The 19826-nt window shown below is 40.7% G+C and overlaps 2 protein-coding genes across 7 annotated transcripts in view; one reads left to right on the top strand and one right to left on the bottom strand.

The window, feature by feature from the left end:
* Positions 1-118: 118 nt before the first annotated feature.
* LOC114445516 (lysosomal amino acid transporter 1 homolog) lies at positions 119-6301 on the bottom strand. 4 transcript variants are annotated; one of them, XM_028420622.1, is made up of 9 exons: positions 6153-6301; positions 5849-5893; positions 5496-5778; positions 5290-5419; positions 4840-4927; positions 4277-4386; positions 4082-4183; positions 2783-2968; positions 119-2627 (listed from the first exon to the last, which is right to left on the bottom strand). In XM_028420622.1, exons 3-9 carry the CDS (start codon positions 5696-5698, stop codon positions 2508-2510), a joined length of 939 nt encoding a protein of 312 aa, XP_028276423.1. In that variant the 5' UTR covers positions 5699-5778; positions 5849-5893; positions 6153-6301; the 3' UTR covers positions 119-2507. The 4 variants fall into 4 exon arrangements, with proteins under 4 accessions (XP_028276423.1, XP_028276422.1, XP_028276424.1 ...); XM_028420621.1 differs by having other exon boundaries at positions 5496-5893; XM_028420623.1 differs by lacking the exon at positions 5849-5893 and having other exon boundaries at positions 5496-5816.
* Positions 6302-7111: 810 nt separating this feature from the next.
* The window catches only part of veph1 (ventricular zone expressed PH domain-containing 1), a 61091-nt gene continuing 48376 nt past the window's right edge, over positions 7112-19826 (top strand). For all 3 annotated transcript variants that reach the window (XR_003671604.1, XR_003671603.1, XM_028420176.1), the window contains exons 1-4: positions 7112-7216; positions 13870-14379; positions 14530-14748; positions 18133-18307. Coding sequence is in view for 1 of the 3 variants with exons in the window: in XM_028420176.1 (XP_028275977.1) it covers positions 14242-14379; positions 14530-14748; positions 18133-18307 (532 nt within the window). In the remaining 2 variants the exon portion in view is untranslated. The remainder of the gene's footprint in view (positions 7217-13869; positions 14380-14529; positions 14749-18132; positions 18308-19826) is intronic.

The following is a 19826-nucleotide window of genomic DNA, read 5'->3' as shown; positions in this document are numbered from 1 at the left end:
GCGTGAAGTATGTGTTTTTAATGAGGCAATTGCACATATGATGTCCAGCTTAATGATGTTAGAGATTAATTATGCAATACAAAAATGATTTTCCAAAGTTTATTGATAAAAACCCTGCTTATTGCTGCTGCATATTTACAAAAATAAAATTGCTTTACAAGAAAAATCCACCAATATCTCCAGAAATCCACATTATTGCATCACCTGAATAAAAACAGGGTATTTAAGTTCATGTTGAAGCAAGGCAACTGGACTTGTAGAATTTTCTTGAAGACATTTCGCTGCTCCTCCCAACAGCTTCATTAGTTCCTAACTGTTTGTTCATGCTCTGTTTGTTCATGTTATTTTTATAAATAAATACAGCACTTTACACAATTACAGATTAAACATAACAATAAAGACTCAGTGATAATATCAATGTGCACAGTTTTAATGCTCAATTACTCTGTGTAGAGACGGAGTGAAGAGCCACACTGAAGCCTTATGTCTCAATTTAAATCAGCTCTTTGTGCACTCTGGGAAAAATAATTTCTACTAATTTGAGGCAATGAGGTAGAAAAACTGGCAGATCCCTGCAAGGACACAACTATTATACAGGTTAAATAGTGACAGTACCTACATATATATATATATATATATACATACTGTGTAACATCTGGCAGCATACGCATAGGCCATTCATTTCAATAATGTATTAAATTCATGTTTATTTACAAAAACTAATTACACTTAAACTGCTTATCAATACTACACTAATAATACAGCTTTAAATCTCACCTCACAATAGCGATGCATGAACTAAGCCTGGAACCCATTATTGTCTTATATAAGTCTCGGAAGCATCCTATTAACGTTACCTCTCCTACACACATTGTTTGAGAGTCACGAAGGAATGTAATTAAAATGTTAACAAAGAGGATGGCTTCATAAAAAATATGGCTGCTCACAAAATATTTACAGAGGCCAATCAATGACTGGGAAAAGGAATGTGTGAATAGTGCATTCATAATAAAGGCACAAAGTGTTTCTACACAAAGAGCTTGGATAATAGAAGCAACATTTTACACCATTCAGTCACAACATTAATGCTACCTGTCAAGTGCCATGAAGAGGATTTTGCAGTCTGCAACTGCAACAATATCTAGGTAGGTGGAACATGTCAAACAAAGATCCACTTGAATCTACCCAGCTGTGACAACATGCACTTGTGTATGTTTGTACAACTTTCTAGCAGGTAAAACTCATTGCTTTTATTATAAGTGAAAGACGTTACGTTAAGCTGTTTATGATCGCTTGTCTATGTGTGTCTATACAGGTAACATGTTTCATGTACATAGAGTGAAGCATGCAAAGTTCATCTGGTATCCTTGTATGTGTTGTAACTCTTTGGTTTCATTATTTATATAGTTAATCAAGATTATAAACCGGCACTGCTAGGGTTCCTACCAGGAATTTGTCACTTGTATGGTTTCATATTTGTTTTCATTGCATGTTTACAACCTAATTACTTAACGTGCTAGTGTTGTTAGCATAGTAGCCGCTAGACTAGCTAATGTGTAGATGTTTATTGTGCAGCCTGTGTGTGTGTGCAATAAAACTTCATCAATAACGAGTTGCATCTGCCGTGCCTGCCCTGATAACCCTCCCAGACGGGAGTTACCAAGCAGAGAGGTTTATAAAAATCTGGACAATGTTGCATAACTTTTCTAATAAAACCAACAAGAAGTGACTGCTGCACAAAATATGCCACTATCTGAGAGGTGCTATTTAAACAGGATAACATTATTCACATGTCAGTGGTAATGCTGTAACTAATCAGTGTTATTATACAAACTGTGTGCTACAGCACGTTTGCTCAAGACAATTTCCTGTCACAATTAACCATAGAGAAATTACAGGAAGAAAAAAATTCCCTATTTCTGCCAGCTTCAAGTTGAAACATATTAGCATTTGTTCTTTGTATTATGTGCTCATACCAGAAATGCAAAGTAATTTAAAAAAGAAAGAAAAAAATAGGGAACTATGTAAGGAAAAATGAATCCCATTCTGCAGTGTACCCTTGTATGCAGTAATACATGTTTGGCAGTGACTCCCCTGTCAAGAAGTAAATCTAACAGAAACGTCACTCTACAGTAAAGCTTACATTTGTGACGCAATCTGGCGTTGAGCATCCTCCTTTGGGTGTGTATGCACCCTGATGGCAAATAAAAACAGTTATTGCATCCAAAACTAAATCAAGAAATCCCAGTGGAGCAATTCATCAAAAATCACAGACCAGAAAAAACTGTGCGAATGTTTCTAAACTAGGATCCCGTACTCTCAAGTGCTCATGGACCATATCCTTTCTGTTGCTTTTCTAGCAATGAGAGCATGTCAGACTTTAAAGGAGCACAGGATTTACCTGCTGGTCCATGGTGGCTTGTTTCTTCTGCTTGTCTGTGTTTTCAAGATCAAACTGTAGACAGATTAGTCTGTTAATAAGCGCATACTGGGGTTTGATGTATGTCCTATAGCATCGACAGCTCCTCTTCCTCACACAAAAGAGGTTCCACCTCTGGAACGAGCAGCAGTGGACTGTTTTTTTTAGAGGATATGTTCTTTCTGTACATGATGAACTGGGCCGTCACCTGAAGCAAGGTTAAGGCAGAAACCAACATTTAGATAAACAATGCTAACTTAACTCATTTAACGACTGAAAGCAAAATGACATTGCTTGCAATATTTGTTATGATTTTAACACCGGCACGAGATGAGAAGGTTTTGCTTGTATTTTCAAGGATACAAAAAAGTCAAGTACGAGGACTCCCAGGCTGCCGATGAGCCAGGCTAAATGCTTGATGATGAAGGTCTGTTTGGAGCCCCTCAGTGCAGGCAGGACCAATATGACACTTAACCCATACGTTCCATTTCCCATCATGGCCAGAGCAAACAACAAGTAGGAGGTGCCCTCTGTGGATTGTCGTTGGAACTAAAATAGACACAGTTTGGAGTTAACAGACAAAGTAGCAAAGGAAGTAGTGTACTGCAGCGTTTATTCTGTATGTGAAAAAGCTTTTGTTTACTTTAGAGTTGTGGTAATCTGATGTGGACACATGAAAACCAATATCAAGTGAAAACGGAATAAGGTTGGGGGGATGCTAACCACAAGCTGGGTTTCTGTTTCTCCTACATTAGCCTGCTGCAGCGTTATTGGTACTCCAAACTTAAGTCAGACTCAACATGATTAAAAGATAAGGCCCAGAAGAGATGTCAACCAGAAATGAATTAATTCTGCTGCACTAAATCATAACTGCAAGAAGCATGTGCACTCTGTGAGTATATACCTGAAACTCGGAGGCTGGCTGTGTTCTAATATACTAGATCAGGAAAGACAGCATTCAACACTAAACGTGAAACCAAAGAAACACTTTAACCTTGACTGAATAATGGAGTTGTACACTCTGCTGTGGATACTGAGTTCAATCTGTCCCTGAAGGTGTGCCTGACAACAGTGTGAATAATACCCTGGAGATTATTGCCTTGCCTGGACTCACGCAATACTAGGCAACCAACAAGTGTGTGCCATAGAAATACTGATGGAAATAGTAATTTTTCAGTTTTTTATTGTATTGCTAAATTTGCCACTGGGAATTTTTGGACTTTTTGCTAATAATAAGCACATTTGAACATGGAGGGATTTCCACAGGGTAAATCTGACTTAATGATTTGCAGTAGTTGGGTGTGTATGTTTGTGATTTCTGCCCAGAAGTTTCTCTGAGCTCTCTCGGGTTTCTGAGACAATCCCCCCCCCCCACCTCTGGTGATTAATGGCTGCATTCGAGCCAGGAAGTTTCTTCAGCACAACAGCACCATTGTCTCCAATGCCTGGTTCCCATTTGACACAAACACACAAATCACACCTCCTTCTTCAAACACACACAGTCTCTGGTTTTGACTAACTGACATATAATAAGCACAGTTTTCCATGAAGCTCCAGAGAAAGCAGCACTACTCACAAACAAACCAGAAAAAAGAAAAGGGAAAAAAATATACAAACTCCTAGCTGATGCAACCAAAGCAAAGCAAACAAACTGTCACTTACATTTTTGTAGAGCTGGGGGAAACGGGAGCAGAGGTAGAAGACAGATGCCACATATCCACATATATAGCCAGAGATTTCCACCGATTTAGAGGTAGCTGGATTCTGGAACAGACAAAAAAAGTCTAGTATGAAAGAGTCTCTATACATAAGGTGTGGGATGATCTCCAGTTAAAAGTAAACAAATGGTCACCTTACCTGTTTGTCTAAAGTTGTGCTATTGTCTATAAGAACTTTCGGTAATGCCAGGAGAACTAAGGTAGCAGCACCACACCACATGAAGCACATCCACTTCAACACAGGACTTTCTAGAGGACAACCATACAATCACAAAGATAACAAAGGCTACATATACACATTATCTTGAACTGTGTGGTGTCTTGTGTTTCAGTATGTTTGTGTCACTAGGTATTTACGGTCTTGGAATGCATTTCTATGCACACAATAAGCAGCTGTTCCTCTGCTTATGCTAAAGTCAGCTGGTCTGATTTTAAATGAGCATGGTGTGTTTGTGTAATATAATACACTCAGAAACAACAATAGATTATTAGGGTTGTTCTTAATTAGGTAACCAACACAGAGTGGAGACAGAGCATATCATTTTATAAATTAAATAAAAACAACGCTCTTTAGTGGGTTATACGAGTATTACTCATGTGTCAATGTATTTCCAGATATCAGCAGTTTATGTCGTACATCCTGTGCTGCCTCACATGCTACAGGTATCATCAATTTACAGGAACACACATTTCGGGACTTACTTCTGTTGGAGCTGTTCTTGATCTTATAGTAGAGAAACTGGGAGATTAGAATCAAGTCTGTGAAGATGTAAAACACTACGGTGACAACCTGAAAACAGGAGAGAAAGAAAAAAACCTTAGGGTTCCATGTAACTCATTCCAACACCGTAAGGCTGATCCTATCATTTTATAATAGACTTATAATATTTTTAATTAGATTTTATAATACAATTTCTGATGCAAATTAAAAAAGCCTTTAGCAAAACGTACTGCTTCTCTCTACTGTAGTCTTTTAACTTACCAACTGCAGGGAGAAAAATGCTAGTTTCTGTTGGCAAAATTAAATGTTACCTGTATAAGTGGCTCTCATCGCCAAGAGGGCACCAACAGCAGAGTTCACATTCAGTGCAGAGCTGAAAATGAGACAGGCTGAGGCTGCATTCTGTGGTGCAGGTGCAGGTGTGTGTTCACCTGAATCGGCAGCTGGTTAGTGAGGTAGCAGCCTGCAAAGCTGGTCAGGTCTCCACTGAAGATGAAAAACAGGAACCCCAAAGAAATGGCCTCCTCCACTTTACCATTCCGGTAGGCTTCATAGACCTGCCTGCAAATATACATAAATAGAACATAAAGTAACTGGAAACAGAATCATAACCTCACAATGCTCGACTGTAACTTACGGCAAAGTTGACAACAGAAAACAGAACATGGATATGAGTCCTATCACCACGCTGCAGTATTCCCAGATATTATCCACACACTCCTCCAGCAGGTAGAGAATCCACGGGGTCCCATTAACACAGAGTGGCCTGCCCAGCGCTGGTGCGGTCCAGTTGGAGGCGGCCGAGTCATCACTCTTCCCGGGGAAACGCGCGGTGGCCATGGGAACAGAGAGCTGGCTCTATCCGCCCCACAGCTGCTGCAGTATCTGTCCTCCTCCTGCTGCTCCTGCTGCTGCTAAGACTGATTCCAAATTGCGAGTAGATACGTGTTTACTCAACCTGATGAAAATCAATTTGAGATCCCAACATACCTCATAAAATAGACGTGTTAAAACTTGCTCTGTCATTTCATCAGTCTGGAAGAGACAAATAAATCTGTCAGCAAAAGAGGACTGAGTCACTTACTGAACAACACGAGAACTAGAATTGCTTCTAAAAATGCAGTTTTTGTTGACATTTGTGTGAAAACTGTACATAAGCTGCACTAAAATTATGTTCCTTGAGCCACTGTTAGCATTTATGTGGACACTGTCATTGTTCAGGCTAATTTGCATAGACTTGGAGGAGATGCTAACACACAGAAAACAAATAAAATTAGCATAACTAACCTCTTACCTGAACAAAAGGACATGTAACAGACTGCAGGCTGATTATGAATATGTGTAAACATCCCCAGCATCCTTACACTTGTCTGAAAGCGGCGTGAGGAGTTTTAAAGATTAGCTTCTAGCCATATCGCCCATCACTACTGCTCTTCCTACTCGGAACCCCGAGCTTCAAAATAAGACGCAACATCCGGTGTGATTTCAAAATAAAATCCTGACACGACGCAAACATCAAAGTAAATCGGAGTAAATAGAGTTTTATTGATTTTTATCTCATTCACACCAACAGTTGAATGTTATAAAACCTATTTAATCTGTATTTATGAAACTACCAGGCTAGGTAGGATAATTAATTAATTGTATTATTTAATAGGCCTATTATCTTTGCTGTGTGTGTTATTCAAAAATAATTTCAATCATCTACCATAGCTCCCTTAACGTTTCAAATCCTACACTTTTATTTTGAAGGCGAAAGTAGGCTACTGTCATTGTCATGCCAGTTTGGCTTTAGTAGAAAATTGCAGATGACTGGCAAAATACCGCCATCTACCGACCGAACCACTCCCCACACTTAAATAACTTGTTAAAAATAATTTATACTATAACATGAATAGATTCCGTCTATCTATCTCCGTGGAGTTCTAATACAGCGGAAACAAGTGCACACCGAGCCAAGATCGGGTTTAATAAGTACTACTAATAGTATAAAGACTATTCTAATAGTTATTTAGCATAATTGCATTAAAGCCGTTGCCGTGTGGCCTATGTGTATTTTGAAGCGGTCTTGTTCTTTCTGTACACGTCGTCCTTGAATTCTTGAACGCAGCATCTCCACCTTTCCCTCCCTTCATCCACCTGTTGCTCCGGCGCGCCCCCATTCCGTCCGCACGATGGCGCTCTTTGCAATGGTGGCCGCGGATGAGGACGAGTACAAGGGCTGCTCTGTGGGGGGAACCTGGAGCTGTGCAGGGGTGATGTGTGTTGCTATGTGCCGCTTTTGAGCGCGGTTTGAAGCTATTGAACGAAGCTCCACATTTTAATGTCCGTGCGCCCTCGACGTGCTGCGTGGAGCAGGTAAGCTGTGCGAGCTCAGCTGTGTGGGGAAAAAAAGCAGTTTAATGTTTTGTTGTTGCTTGGCATTCTGTCATTACAGGCGGACAAAACGCCTGAATGGCACCCACATTCCGTGATGTCGGCAAAGTTGAGCGGACGAGGTAGAATAGTGAACAGTGCTTCGGTGAGCCACGGTCTTTACAAAGGGGCACCAGAGACTTTATTCCAGTGGGGAGACGCAGGGGAGCGCGCGCAAGTGGGTTAGAGAGGTGTTGTCGTGGGCTGCTGCCAAAGAAAAACTGGCAATATAAACACGGAGATAATGTTCTGACAGACCCACATTTAACAATAGTGAATATTTCTGGAAACATTTTGATATCATAGACTACTTGACTGCCCCCCCACTCCCTCCCCTCTCTGTGTTTCGGTGTAAATACAGAGGAATGTGGGAGCTTGAAAGGCAAGTTCAGTCGCATTACTCACAATTAGTCTGCGATTCTTTTCTTAATGTTGTGTTCAAGTTGAAATCTACTGTGGCTACACGTGTGTGTGTGTGGTGGTGTGGGGGGGGGGACTCTTCAAGGTCACACACTTCTGAGACGGACAGATGTTGATGTGCCAGAGAGGAAGGAGATTATCAGACTAGAATCTGATATAATATTCTATTATTGTATAATATATATAATATTTATGTGTGTTATTGTTAAAGAACAGATAATAATTCTGCTTTTGCTTAATTTACTGTAAATAATAATAATAATAAGTTGCCAGCTTCATACAGTTTGCATTATGTTGTGTGGAAGTTGACAGACTCTTTTACATCAAGTGTGTCCGCAGTGCAAAAAAAAAACACTTTACCTGTACTTTGATTGATGTATTCACTTCACTCATTTTGTTTAGGATTTGTTTATTTCCAGTCTTATATGACACACCCACCAAATGAAGGCTGCAATTAATTGCTAATTTTTTACCATCCATCCCACTTATTAACCCAGGAAGCAGGAAACCTAGATAATGTGCAGGATCTAAACTTAGAAACACATTAAACAAGCACAGAGGATATTTGAAAGCAGCGCTATTAGGGATGAGGTCTTAATATTCATCTGAGCTGAAAGTGTTCCTTTTGGCACTCCTCCTGGGTGAGACCCGTATGCTTGAACCAGAACATGCTTCCGTTCAGCTCTCAGCTCTTTGAGTTCGGGCTGCGGCCCAGCAGGGAGTAATGAATAATGAATAGTTTTAAAAATGTGTGTGAATGTTAGTTGGCTGAGTGTGGCGGTAATGCACTTCTCCTCTCTGCTATGGAAATCCTCTCAGCAGCTATACGAGTCTCACAGCCCAGCAGAGCCGAAGCAGAGAGAAGAGAAGAACCCCCCCCCCCACCCCCCTTCTCCTGCCGTCCACACTTCAGGCCTGATTCACTGCCATTTGACACAGTTATGCCTGCAGAGACTCACACACACACATTCACACATGTGACAAACACACATGAGATGGATAGAGCAGCATTTACATCAATTCCACAGAGTTCTTGTTTTGTGTGTTTTTTTTTATTTTATGTCTGAGTTTTACCAAAGGATGTGTTTGTTGGACCAATCTAGGTTACAGCTGAGAATTTAAATCATGGCAGTACTGCTTTTAAAAAGGTAAACTAAGGTGAATAAAAAAAGTTATGCCACTCCACCCTGTGACCTTATTATTTTTCAATCAATTAATAATTGAGATTGTAACACAGAAATAAAACTAAAACAAAACAAAATTTTGTCACATAGAACCTCAGACTCCTGAGTGAAATTCTCTATGTGGCTTAATGTCACCATCCACCAGCTGTCTGTGTTGGCCATCTTCACCCTGCCTCACTCTTATGTTGTTGACTTATTTGAGAACATTTTAAAGGAGAAAATAAACAGTAGATTATTATTATTATTATTATTATACTACTTCCTGATTCAGATTGTGTGCTAACACACAAATCATCTTTCAGCCTGTGTCTGAACCTTCCTCATTTATCTCTTCACTGTTCAGACCACAAGTGTCTTCTCGTGGTCTGCTTCAAGGTCTCAGTGGCTCCTCTCCAGGGAGAAGTAGAGACATTCACCCCTGTGCCTTCCTCTCAGTTTCCCCTCCCTCTCTCTCCATATGTGGTTTCTTCATGTCTGCGTCATTCAGCGTGTTTTCCACTAGCTATTTCCTGCGGTTCCTGTCAAACTGTAATTCCCAATCGTCACTCCACAGCTGCCTAACTGCAGGGCATAAATAATAGAGAACGTAAAAAATTTCCCTATATATAAACACACACACACACACATTTATGATAGAAAACTCATACAATATGTTTCTATGATAAACCTTTGGGGTCTTTCAGATGAGTTCTGCAGCAGTGGGGATCTATTTCCACAGACGTCTTCGGGGAGTTCTTTGTGACTTATTCATCTTAGTTATTCATGAAATTCAAGGCATCGGTTATGTAACCGATTGGCCCAGTTATAGAATAACTACAAACTTATCCAGACTTCAACCAAACCATTAATGTGGAAGGTAGTTTCTGCTCAGGATCTGACAGGAAGACATGTGAGAATGTGAAAAATCCTTATTCATATCAAAGCAAATACACTCATAGAGACATTTTTACACAACAGGTGTAGTGGGATTCACATACAAAGCTCCATTAAACCATTCAAGATCAACTGAATTAGTTCAGGTTTGTAGACTAACAACTGTAGACTCTGTCCCTCACATGGCAGCATCACCTCCGTAATACACATAACACGGCATAGTGCACTGTATACATGATGTGCTTACTCTCTTGTGATTGAATCAAGTTAGGATATAGGAAATAATGATGCTACAGATATACTGGCAGATCTACTAAATAGCTTTTAGCCATTTATATTTTGTAAAGTTGTATTTTTGTGTATACTGTATTGTATTGCATGGATTTACTCACCCCTGGTGCCAGCCCCTACAGGTTGTGGTGTGAACTGCAGTTTTTGACACCGCATGGGCATCATGTCTCATCCCTGGAAGTTGACACTTAGTATGATATGAATACGAACTATGCACTACAAATAACATGTGTAAGAAAGGGATCTTAAGTTCATGGTTAGTCCGTTTGTTCGTCTGGATTTGGTTTGCGTTTTGAATTACTGTTGGGAAACGATGAGTCTTATGGCATACAAAGGTAACAAGTAGGTCCGATTTGTCAGGATTAGGGATGATTCAATACCAGTTTTTTACGTCCAGTATAATACAGAGACCACATCCATGAATAACAGCTGATACCAGCTGAAATCATTCATCTCTTGAACGCCGTATTACATGTTTATGGATGCTCCGCTTATAAAAAAATCCATGCTCAATCTGTGAAACAAATACTGTATTCCCCAAAGGGAAGAATGACATTGTCCACAGTGCAGGCTACATGACAGGTGCTGCAGCCTGCTCACAGACATCTTGCTTTAGGTCACTCAAAGTTTGATTGGATGGATTGTACTGTTAACGGTCGGAGACTGATTGTGATTGGCTAATGCTTTATGAGGATACCCTTCAAACTTTTATGACAAACAAAGCAGTGGTTAAACTTTTCCTCAACTTCCAACCAGATTGATGAAATAATCATTTACATAAAGAAAGAAACCAAGATAGAAATACACTGGAGCACATTTATCCTTGTGGCGTCTTAATTCACACTCAGCTACAGAGCAGTGATGTAGAGAAAACTGTGGACTGCAAGTTTTTTTCCTTCCGTCTCTCCCTTTCACCCTGCTCCTTTCTAAAGTATTTGTGTGTATGATGTCTTGCAGGCCGAGCAGGTGCACATTACACAGAATGATAGGGCCGACTGAGCAGGGAGGCAGAGGGAGAGACACGGGGGAGGAGGAAAGGAGGGAGGGGGAGCTCTGTCTTCATAGCTTGTACAAAAGAGTCAGTGTTTTCTCTCGCTCTCTCTGAGCGAAGACAGTAGTAGTAATGGTAGAGGCAAGAAAAGAGAGAGGCCCTTTGGTCACATTGTCCTCACATAGCCTGTAACCACCCCCTCCGCTCACCCCCTGCCACCCCTCACCCAGTGGCCTACTCACCATGTCGGCGTCTGCTAGAGATTCACTTTTAACTGAATTTCACAAGCAGAATGCAAAAAGGGAAAGTATAAAGACAGACAATACCAAGTTTCCTGAAGGTGTGTGTGTCCTTATATTAGTATGGTTATATTAATGTCCAGCAAATGAATGTAAGCTGGTGTGATGTCCTCTGATAGAAACATGACTCTGTTTGTGTTTAAAGGCTGCATTCCTAAGCTTGCTGAGCCGTAGCTGGGTGATTAATAGTAACTAGCTGATTGTTTAAGAACTGAAATTCCTCAGGGTCATTTTTCCTTTACTTTTAGTCACACACACAGACACACACAGTTGTTCAGGCAGACTGTTACATAGCAGGATATTGTACATAAACAAGTGAGGAAAGACAGGATAGGTATATCTGCTGTATGAGGAGATGTGTGTGTGTGTGTGTGTGTGTGAGTGTGGAAGGGAAATACATACAGGTGGAATAATGGAAGCTCAGTGTGTGAGTTGTCCGCTGTTTACACAGGGAATTCAGGACACCGAAACATTATCCACTATTCACTGACTGTGTCCAACTCTCGTTTCCCCTTTTTCCTGAGTTGTGTTTTCTCGTCAGTCTTTGTTTCTAAATGTCAAAAGTGAATGAAATTTTGTCATTCATTTATTTAAGAAAATGATCCAATACTACATATATGTGAGAGGCAAAAGTATGTGAACTTTCACAGTCTCACCTGTGACCCCTTGTGCAGCAGTAACAACAACTAAAGGTTTCTGTTAAGTAACTGTCGATCAGTTTTTAGCCCAATTTCAGCCCATTCTTGTTACAGAACAGCTACAGTCAACATGTTTTTATAGCCATTTGCCATTAGATCCTGATTGGTCACACCAATGAGACACCAAGACACTGCTGTTGTGCTATTTATGTAAATGCATCTAACTCTCTATTCAAAGTTAACTACAGACTGCATGTTTTATAACCTTCAATGACAACTCCAACATTTGATTGGGTGGTCCGTTGTGGGTACACAACTGTCTAAAACAAGTGTGCATAAGTCATTATGACTGTAATATTGTGTTACTCTAATAAAATAGTTATCATCAGTAGAGTTTAATGTATCAATGTTCATTGTATGCATAAGGTTTTGGATGTCTTCAAAGCTGATCTCTGTGTGTGTGTAACCTTACATCTCACCACTAAAGTGTGTGTTTGTGTGTGTGTGTGTGTGTGTGTGGCCACAGGTCCTATGTATTTGTTCATGCAAAAAGATTATGATTATGTCTGATAAATGATTTGTGACATTCTATGTGATGACATCGTGCAGGGCATCATATCATCATGCCACATCCAGCTGCTGTTTCATGTTGGTATCTTGTTAGACTTAATTTGGCTGATATACTCAGACATGCGCAGAAAGGGCTCTGATTGTGTTAGAGTGTCTGCATGTGACAGATAAATCTCTTTGTGTTTATGGCTGTTTTGTTGTTTTGGTCCTGGAGCCCTAGCTTAGACCAGTAAGAATTCCTGAGGTGGTATCCCGGCAATGGGTGGGTTTCCATGGCCGTCGCCGGCTTGGCAGGACAGATAACGGTCTCCCAAGTGCTCTGCTTTGTGTTTTCCTGCTTTGGGCTCCCTCCAATGTGGCCTTCAGAAAAATGGTGTGAGGATGAGAAGATGATGATGTAGAGGGAAGCGGATTCAGACAATGACACAGATACATATGCTTAGCCATGCATCCAGTGATCCACTCTGAGAAAAGTGATCATGATCACAGGCTGGGTGGCTGAAGCAGAATACTCCAAACATCACAGGAAAGACAGGAGCTGTGTTACACATCCACAGTTTCTTAGCTCTGTCTCACTTTTCGCATACATTTTGTGTGTGTGTGTGTTCTGCCCTTCCGGTGCCCCTCTAATGTGAATGATTTAATGTTTAATTGAGGCAGACAGGAACAGCGATAATGACAAGTGAATGGTTAACATGGTATTTTAACTCCATTGATATGGTAGTGTGTTTTTCTATTGAATAGATAAATGTGCTATTTCTGTTATTAGTAGTTGTTCTCATAATTATCTACAATCATGCAATTGCTGTTTAAGGCAGGTTTGTGTCCCATTTGTGTTTATGTGTGACATATTACCAGAGACACTTGCATCACATCATCACATATTAACTTACACTTGCAGCAAAAGAGAATCTGACATTCTGAAAGCATAACGTCATATACTTTGTAGATCTTTCTAAACATTGCAGACTTACGAGGCAATCCAGTTCCTCATATGAAAACATGGCTTTGGAAAAATGATGCATGAAGTATCAGAGCCAGGTTTTTCTGCACATCCAGCTGTTAACCTGTGTGTCCATGGTGTATGCTAATCTTATCCACCTGCTGGTGGTGAGATAAGATATATACAGACACATATACTGACTGTGTTACTTTAAAAAAAATCACAAAAAAAGTTATTAATTCTCTCTAGCCTCTCTGATTTGCTCGGAATTAATTTTCCCATTCTCAGCTGCTCAGTCTATTTCATGGCAGAATATTATTTAGTAGAGAAAATTAACTTCCCAGAATTGTGTGCTGTGTAGTTATTCACTCTCTCCCTCTCTTTCAGTCATCTCTCCTTCAGGACTCTGCTGCCTTCTTCAGAATATGCCTCGTCTCCATGGTAACAGGCCTCAATCAGACCCAGAAAAGAGACCCGACTAACTGGTCCAAATATACCTGATCCTGGCCTGCAGTAAAGAGGATTTAAAAATATACATATTCCTAATATGACACTTAGGTCCAACATTTCTCCATGCATTGAAGGGATTTTTGATTGTGGAGTGTGTTCATGGGACCCAGAATGCCTAAAACAGTGCCTTCCTGAAATCAGAAGGTGAAAAGTTTGAGACTTTTCTGGATCATTATGTCAGGGATTTCTTAATCGAGGGGTCTTAAACTTCCCATACTGGTCCAAAAGGAGTCCCAAAACAGGACAAGGATGCACCAGCTATTTAGCCAGGTGTTAGGCCAAAGGGATCTGTCCAGAGCCGGGGACCTCTTCTCTCTGGAGGACACAGAGATTGAGGACTGTCTGTCTCAAGCTTTGGACCAGATCAAGACCATCTCCTGCTCACCAGTAAGTGACAGCCTGATACTTATCCAAAAAATAAATAAATAAATAAACAAATGTTACTTTAATTGATTATTCATGTCCCCATGTATAATTCATGCTCTTTGTCCTTAACTTATCATTGTATTCTTAATTTTGCCTTCTGCTGGCTGACAGGACTATCTGACCAATGACAACGACCAGGCCGTGGTGGAGATTTGCATAACGCGCATCACCACTGCCATAAGGGAGACCGGCTCCATCGAGCAACACAGCACTGCACTGGTGGGACTGTGGGAGTCATGTCTGGAACATAACCTCACTCCACAAGGTGAAAACACGGAGGACACACCGCACGCAAAGATCGCCTCTGACATCACCAGCTGTATCCTGCAGGTACTCACACACACACACACAGAGTGGAGTGCTTGTTTTACCTGATGCACTTGAACTACATGTATTGCATATACTTGACGAGCACTTGGAAAATGAACGGCACTCTTGGTATTTGGATTTTTCAGCAATGCATCATTATATTTCAGATGTGCAAGGAAATGAGGCTTGTTCGCAGCCGTCGTTAGGCTCATCGTGCACAGCACCTCTGTAATGTATACCTGCCTAAAATAGCTGCAGATGAGAATTAGTGCACATCAAGCAGATCAATCATGGTGCAGTCCTTCGCGTAATCTGTGGTGGTGTCTGCAGTTAAACACACCCAGGGACTTTGTTAACAGCAGTAAAATAAGACAAGGATGACACTGACAAACAGTAACAAGCTTGCAGGAGAATCATCTCTAGGAGGAGAGGAGTCGACAGATGTAACCCTGTTAACATTACACTGGTGGCCTCAGTGCTGCAGGAGCAGAAATGCTCAGATCTTTTACCAAAGAAAGAACAGCAACAGCAACGTACAAATAATTACAGGTAAAAACCATGTGTTGAAAAGATTAACTAGCAATTTACTTCAACTGTTGGTCAAAGTGTTTTATTCATTTTAATTAATTTTAACAGTTTTATAAGGTATTGCTTATGTTGTTCAGCATTGATTCATTTAATCATAGAACTGTTGATGATTCAACATTAGAGAGGAAACACTAGAAATACTGTGTGCCTCGTGTGTGCATCGTGTGTCCAGACTTTTATAATACACTGAGGACTTTGAGGGATTCTTGTCATTATTTAGATAATAATTCAATAATTATGCCTGAATCGTTCATCTCTTGTAAAAGCAGCAGAAATCATCTGGTTCAAAGGCATTGTGGGTATTCTGCCAAAATGATGACAAAATGATCTAACCAGTGCAGGACACCTACAGATGAAGGATACCCAGGGGGTGGATTTTTGCTTCAAGAGCAAATATACTTTTATGTAATCACTGCTGCAGAGACTAGAAAAATGTAAATTTAAATCTTGCCTACTTTTCCCATCGTACCTCCAAAGCTAAAAGGCTTAAAAGCAGAGGGACTCTCTTTCTCTCTCTCTTCCACCTTTTCTCCCCCTCTTCTCCTTTATTTCCCTGAGAATGTGAATGTGCTTAATGAGATGGATTCTTCAGGAATGGTACATCTCAACAGTCACCGCACACACACAGAGGTGAGACTGAAAGTTCTGACAGCTCTGGCAGCAGCTTCTGGCTCTGATGTTGTAACTCCAGCAGTTATCAGGGAAACATTTCACCCTGTCTTTATCCCTAAATATATTCTCCTCTTGATTTCCATTTTCCTTTCGTGCTGTCTATTACCCCCCCCCCCCCCCCCCAACCTACCTTTGTCTCTGATCTCTTATCTCTTTGCCTTTCTGTCATTTTGAATCTACAGATGCACACACACTCGCCTTACCCTTCCACTGAACCTCCCACAGAGGGGGGGGGGGGTGTAAACAACAGATTTTGGATGGAAGTTCTTTCTTTAGCTCACAGACATGAACAGAAAATTCTGGCATCTTGAGTGTTTTTATATGGACTCCTTGATCTGTGCTGAGCCTGACATTAAAGTCACTCTAGTGCCTAATAAGATGAAAGAGAGAGAGAGAGATATCTCTGTACCACCATATGGAAGCTGCTATAGGGGGAATGAAAAGGGACACATAAAAATTATCAGTTCTTTTATATTCACATTAAGTTTAATGTCTTTTGTGATGGTAATTGTTTAATAAGATATGTTTTGGGGTATCAATAACATGTTTGAAAGCAGCAACAGCACTGCCATCATGTGGCAGAATAAAGACATGACATAGTGAGAAACTTCACTCTAAAAGATTCCCGGTAAATATGAGATAAAAAAAAAAGCACTCTGTGTATTTTGAGTACTGATATAAGATAAAACTAAATCTAAGCTGTGTGGTGAACTGACCCATTGTATCAGTCTGTCCTGTGGATGGTGCTAGAGCCTTTCAAATCTTTTCAGGCTTCTGTAGCAAAGTTATACATGTGGCTGCACCTATCAGCACGCCATAGTCTACTCCTTGTCCTGCACGCATACATCACACCCAGCACTCACATCTCAAGAAAAGAAGAAAAGTATGTGGATACCCACCCACCACACGGTTTGCTCTCCTTCACTGTTCTTGTTTCTTGTCCAGCCCATTAAGCATTTTTTAAAGTCTGATAAAGGACCTGCAACGTCATCCATACAACTGGAAATCATCAATTCTTTGATTTATTTTGTGTGACAGGAAGCTGACAAACACACAAAGCTGCCACAGTTAGTCAGTACATTTTCTGAACATTTTCTACTGCTTTGTCCATAAAATGTCATAATACAACAAATGATTTATCATGGACACATAATCACTTACACAACTAACAATAGACTGACAATTGTGTCCATTTACTTTTAGTCACATAGTTTGTTACACAAATCACTCACATAAATACAGAAGTATATTTTATAGTGTGAGTGTGGCCTAAATCAGACAATTACAGTATATATAAAGGGGGCTCTACCTGGAGACTGTACTAGCATAGCAGTAGTAAAGCGAACACTTCAGTTTCACAGCACTGAGTCAGCAAAATCTCCAGTAATACAGTAATGAGAGGCACACCCCTTGAATGTACTACTACTACCCCGTTCACACTGGGGAAATCAATCCGGCTAGAGTGGGATTCGGGCCGTATCTGGATATATCCTGATAGTTTTTTGTGTGAACACTGCGAATCCGGCTATATACAGCTTGATTTCAATCCACCCTTTCGGAGACCTGAGCCAAATGTGCCTCAGGTCTGAACGCAAATGCAGCTAGCGAATCCTGCTAGCGACTTGATACCTCCGGTTCACAGGGACAGTGTCCGGGTCATATACAAAAGCCATATGTAAACAGCCATCGAACTATGACAGCTTTGCCCCGAGTTTATTTTCCACAGGGCTACAAAGGAATAAACTGCTTTTTAAACCAAAAAAAAAAAAAACGAAGGAACAAGCGCACATGCGATCCTACCACGGCCTGAACGGACTCTGTATATTACGAGGCGCCACCTAGCGGTTTGGAGGACTGCAAACAAGCCGGATTAAGCCCGATTGAGTGCAGACATGCGTGTGTGATAGCCAGATTTGAAAATAGGTCTGAACGTATCCAGTTTATAGAGTCTACAGGTACAATCCTACTCTAGCTGGATTAACTTTCTCCAGTGTGAACGGGGCCTATAAAGTGAAACAGGGCCACAGCAGAGCTGCTGGGTATCTCACCTTTGATGTCACATACACAAAAATCTTAGCTATAAAAAATTAAGTGGAGCATTAGTTGACAACGATTGTTTTCTCCTTCAACTTCTTGTCTCCTCAGAACTACAGCTGCCCGTCAGTCATGGTGCTGGCTGTCCCGGTAGCGGTGCGCTTCCTGCAGAGAGGGAACCGGGAGCTGAGCAGGAACATGTCCAGTTACCTCTCACTGGCTGCTATAGCTGAGGCTGACCTGCTGGCTGAACACACAGAGGCCATAACAGTCAGTGTACTGGGAGGTAGGATGCACACACACAAACACACGCAGCTGTTCTTACACAGTGTGTCTGTGTGTGGGTTTGCGACTATACAGTGAAGGCGATGTGCAAAAAATCTCTGCTGTAAAAGCATTTTCTCTAACAAGGCCGTTATGAGCGTTATTGTGTTTATTGTTGTTGACGGTTGACATGTGGGTTTGGCTTGTAGAATTAGTTCTTGTACTATGAGGGATGTTAGTAGACCTGAAACAATGGGATCAACTGTTTTACTGGAGTGGAAAAGGGAATTACTGTTGTAATCAGCATTTGTAGCAAAACACTGAGGATAATGATGACGGAGAATAGCAGCTGTTCCAAATCACTGTTTGCCTGCTGGAGCTTTGATACGAGATGGAAATTTATACATAAGAGTTGAGGAGAAAAAGACAGCGAGTGTTTTGTTTTTGTGTGCGTCGCTGCCTGGTCCAACACTTTTTTAAGTTTTTTGAATTTCATTGATTTGCCATTTACACCTGCTCCATCTTATCCATATGGGATGAAAAACTTACTACTTATTTTACAACACCGACTAAAGTTTTTTTCTCCAAGGATCAAAAATCACAGCACTGAAGAAAAACCAGTAGTTTTACCATAGACTGTATATAAAGATGGACGAGTGGGTGGGTGTTTAGAACAGTGACCATTTGGCTTTACTTCTCAGTTTCTACTACTTATTAGATCCCTAAAAAAAGATCTGTTTGCCCCTCAGGACTCCACATGTGGCCACATACACGCGCACAAACAAGAACCATTAATACACACTGTGCAGGGGTCCATTTAACAAAATGTGTTTTTCAACATGAGTCAATCAGTGCTTTTGGATACACGCTGAACTAACATCACCTCACACAGTGCAAGAGTGGGGTTCCCACCACCGCGGCGCTCCGTGCTCCAACCCAGCACATTTTGCTGCCAGCAGCTCGGCACATGAAACAGCTTAGCTCTTTACTGTCTGGTTCAGTTTACTAAAGAAATGCCTTAGTTAGTAGATGGAAGATGCTTTGGGTCATAAAAATGTGCATGAAAATAGACATATCAGGTGGTTCCTGCTAATAAAAACAAAAGACTAAAATCAGGTGTTTTTGTAAAAACAAGCAGCATGGGCTTGATGTTGAAGCACCTGCTGTTAGATCGTGGCTTGAGAAAGACACTCTTTCCGCCAACTTGTCTTCATACATAAGACTCAGCAATAACATTCTTTCAGTTTTATTTGAAGTGCAAATTGGTTGTCCTTTTTAGGAAATGTAAAATCTTAAAAAAAAGTAATATTCTTAGGAGAATGTACTTATAGCAGCATCAGTATCTGTTTGTAAAAATGTATTCAGCTCTGTCAGAACTGGCTGTTTTTTCAGCCTGCCTTTGTCCTGACCTGTCTTTCATTCATTTTAAATAATTAGGTTTACATCCAGTTAATAGTTTGTCCTGGCGACCAGTCCAATGCTTTCTTAGTGCTGCTTTTGGACTGATTGAAGGACGAAATAACAAGTTTTTAACCCTCGCT

The sequence above is a fragment of the Parambassis ranga genome, chromosome 13 (assembly GCF_900634625.1).
Source record: "Parambassis ranga chromosome 13, fParRan2.1, whole genome shotgun sequence".
Taxonomy (NCBI): Eukaryota; Metazoa; Chordata; class Actinopteri; family Ambassidae; genus Parambassis; species Parambassis ranga.
This window is presented reverse-complemented; position numbering and strand designations above follow the sequence as displayed.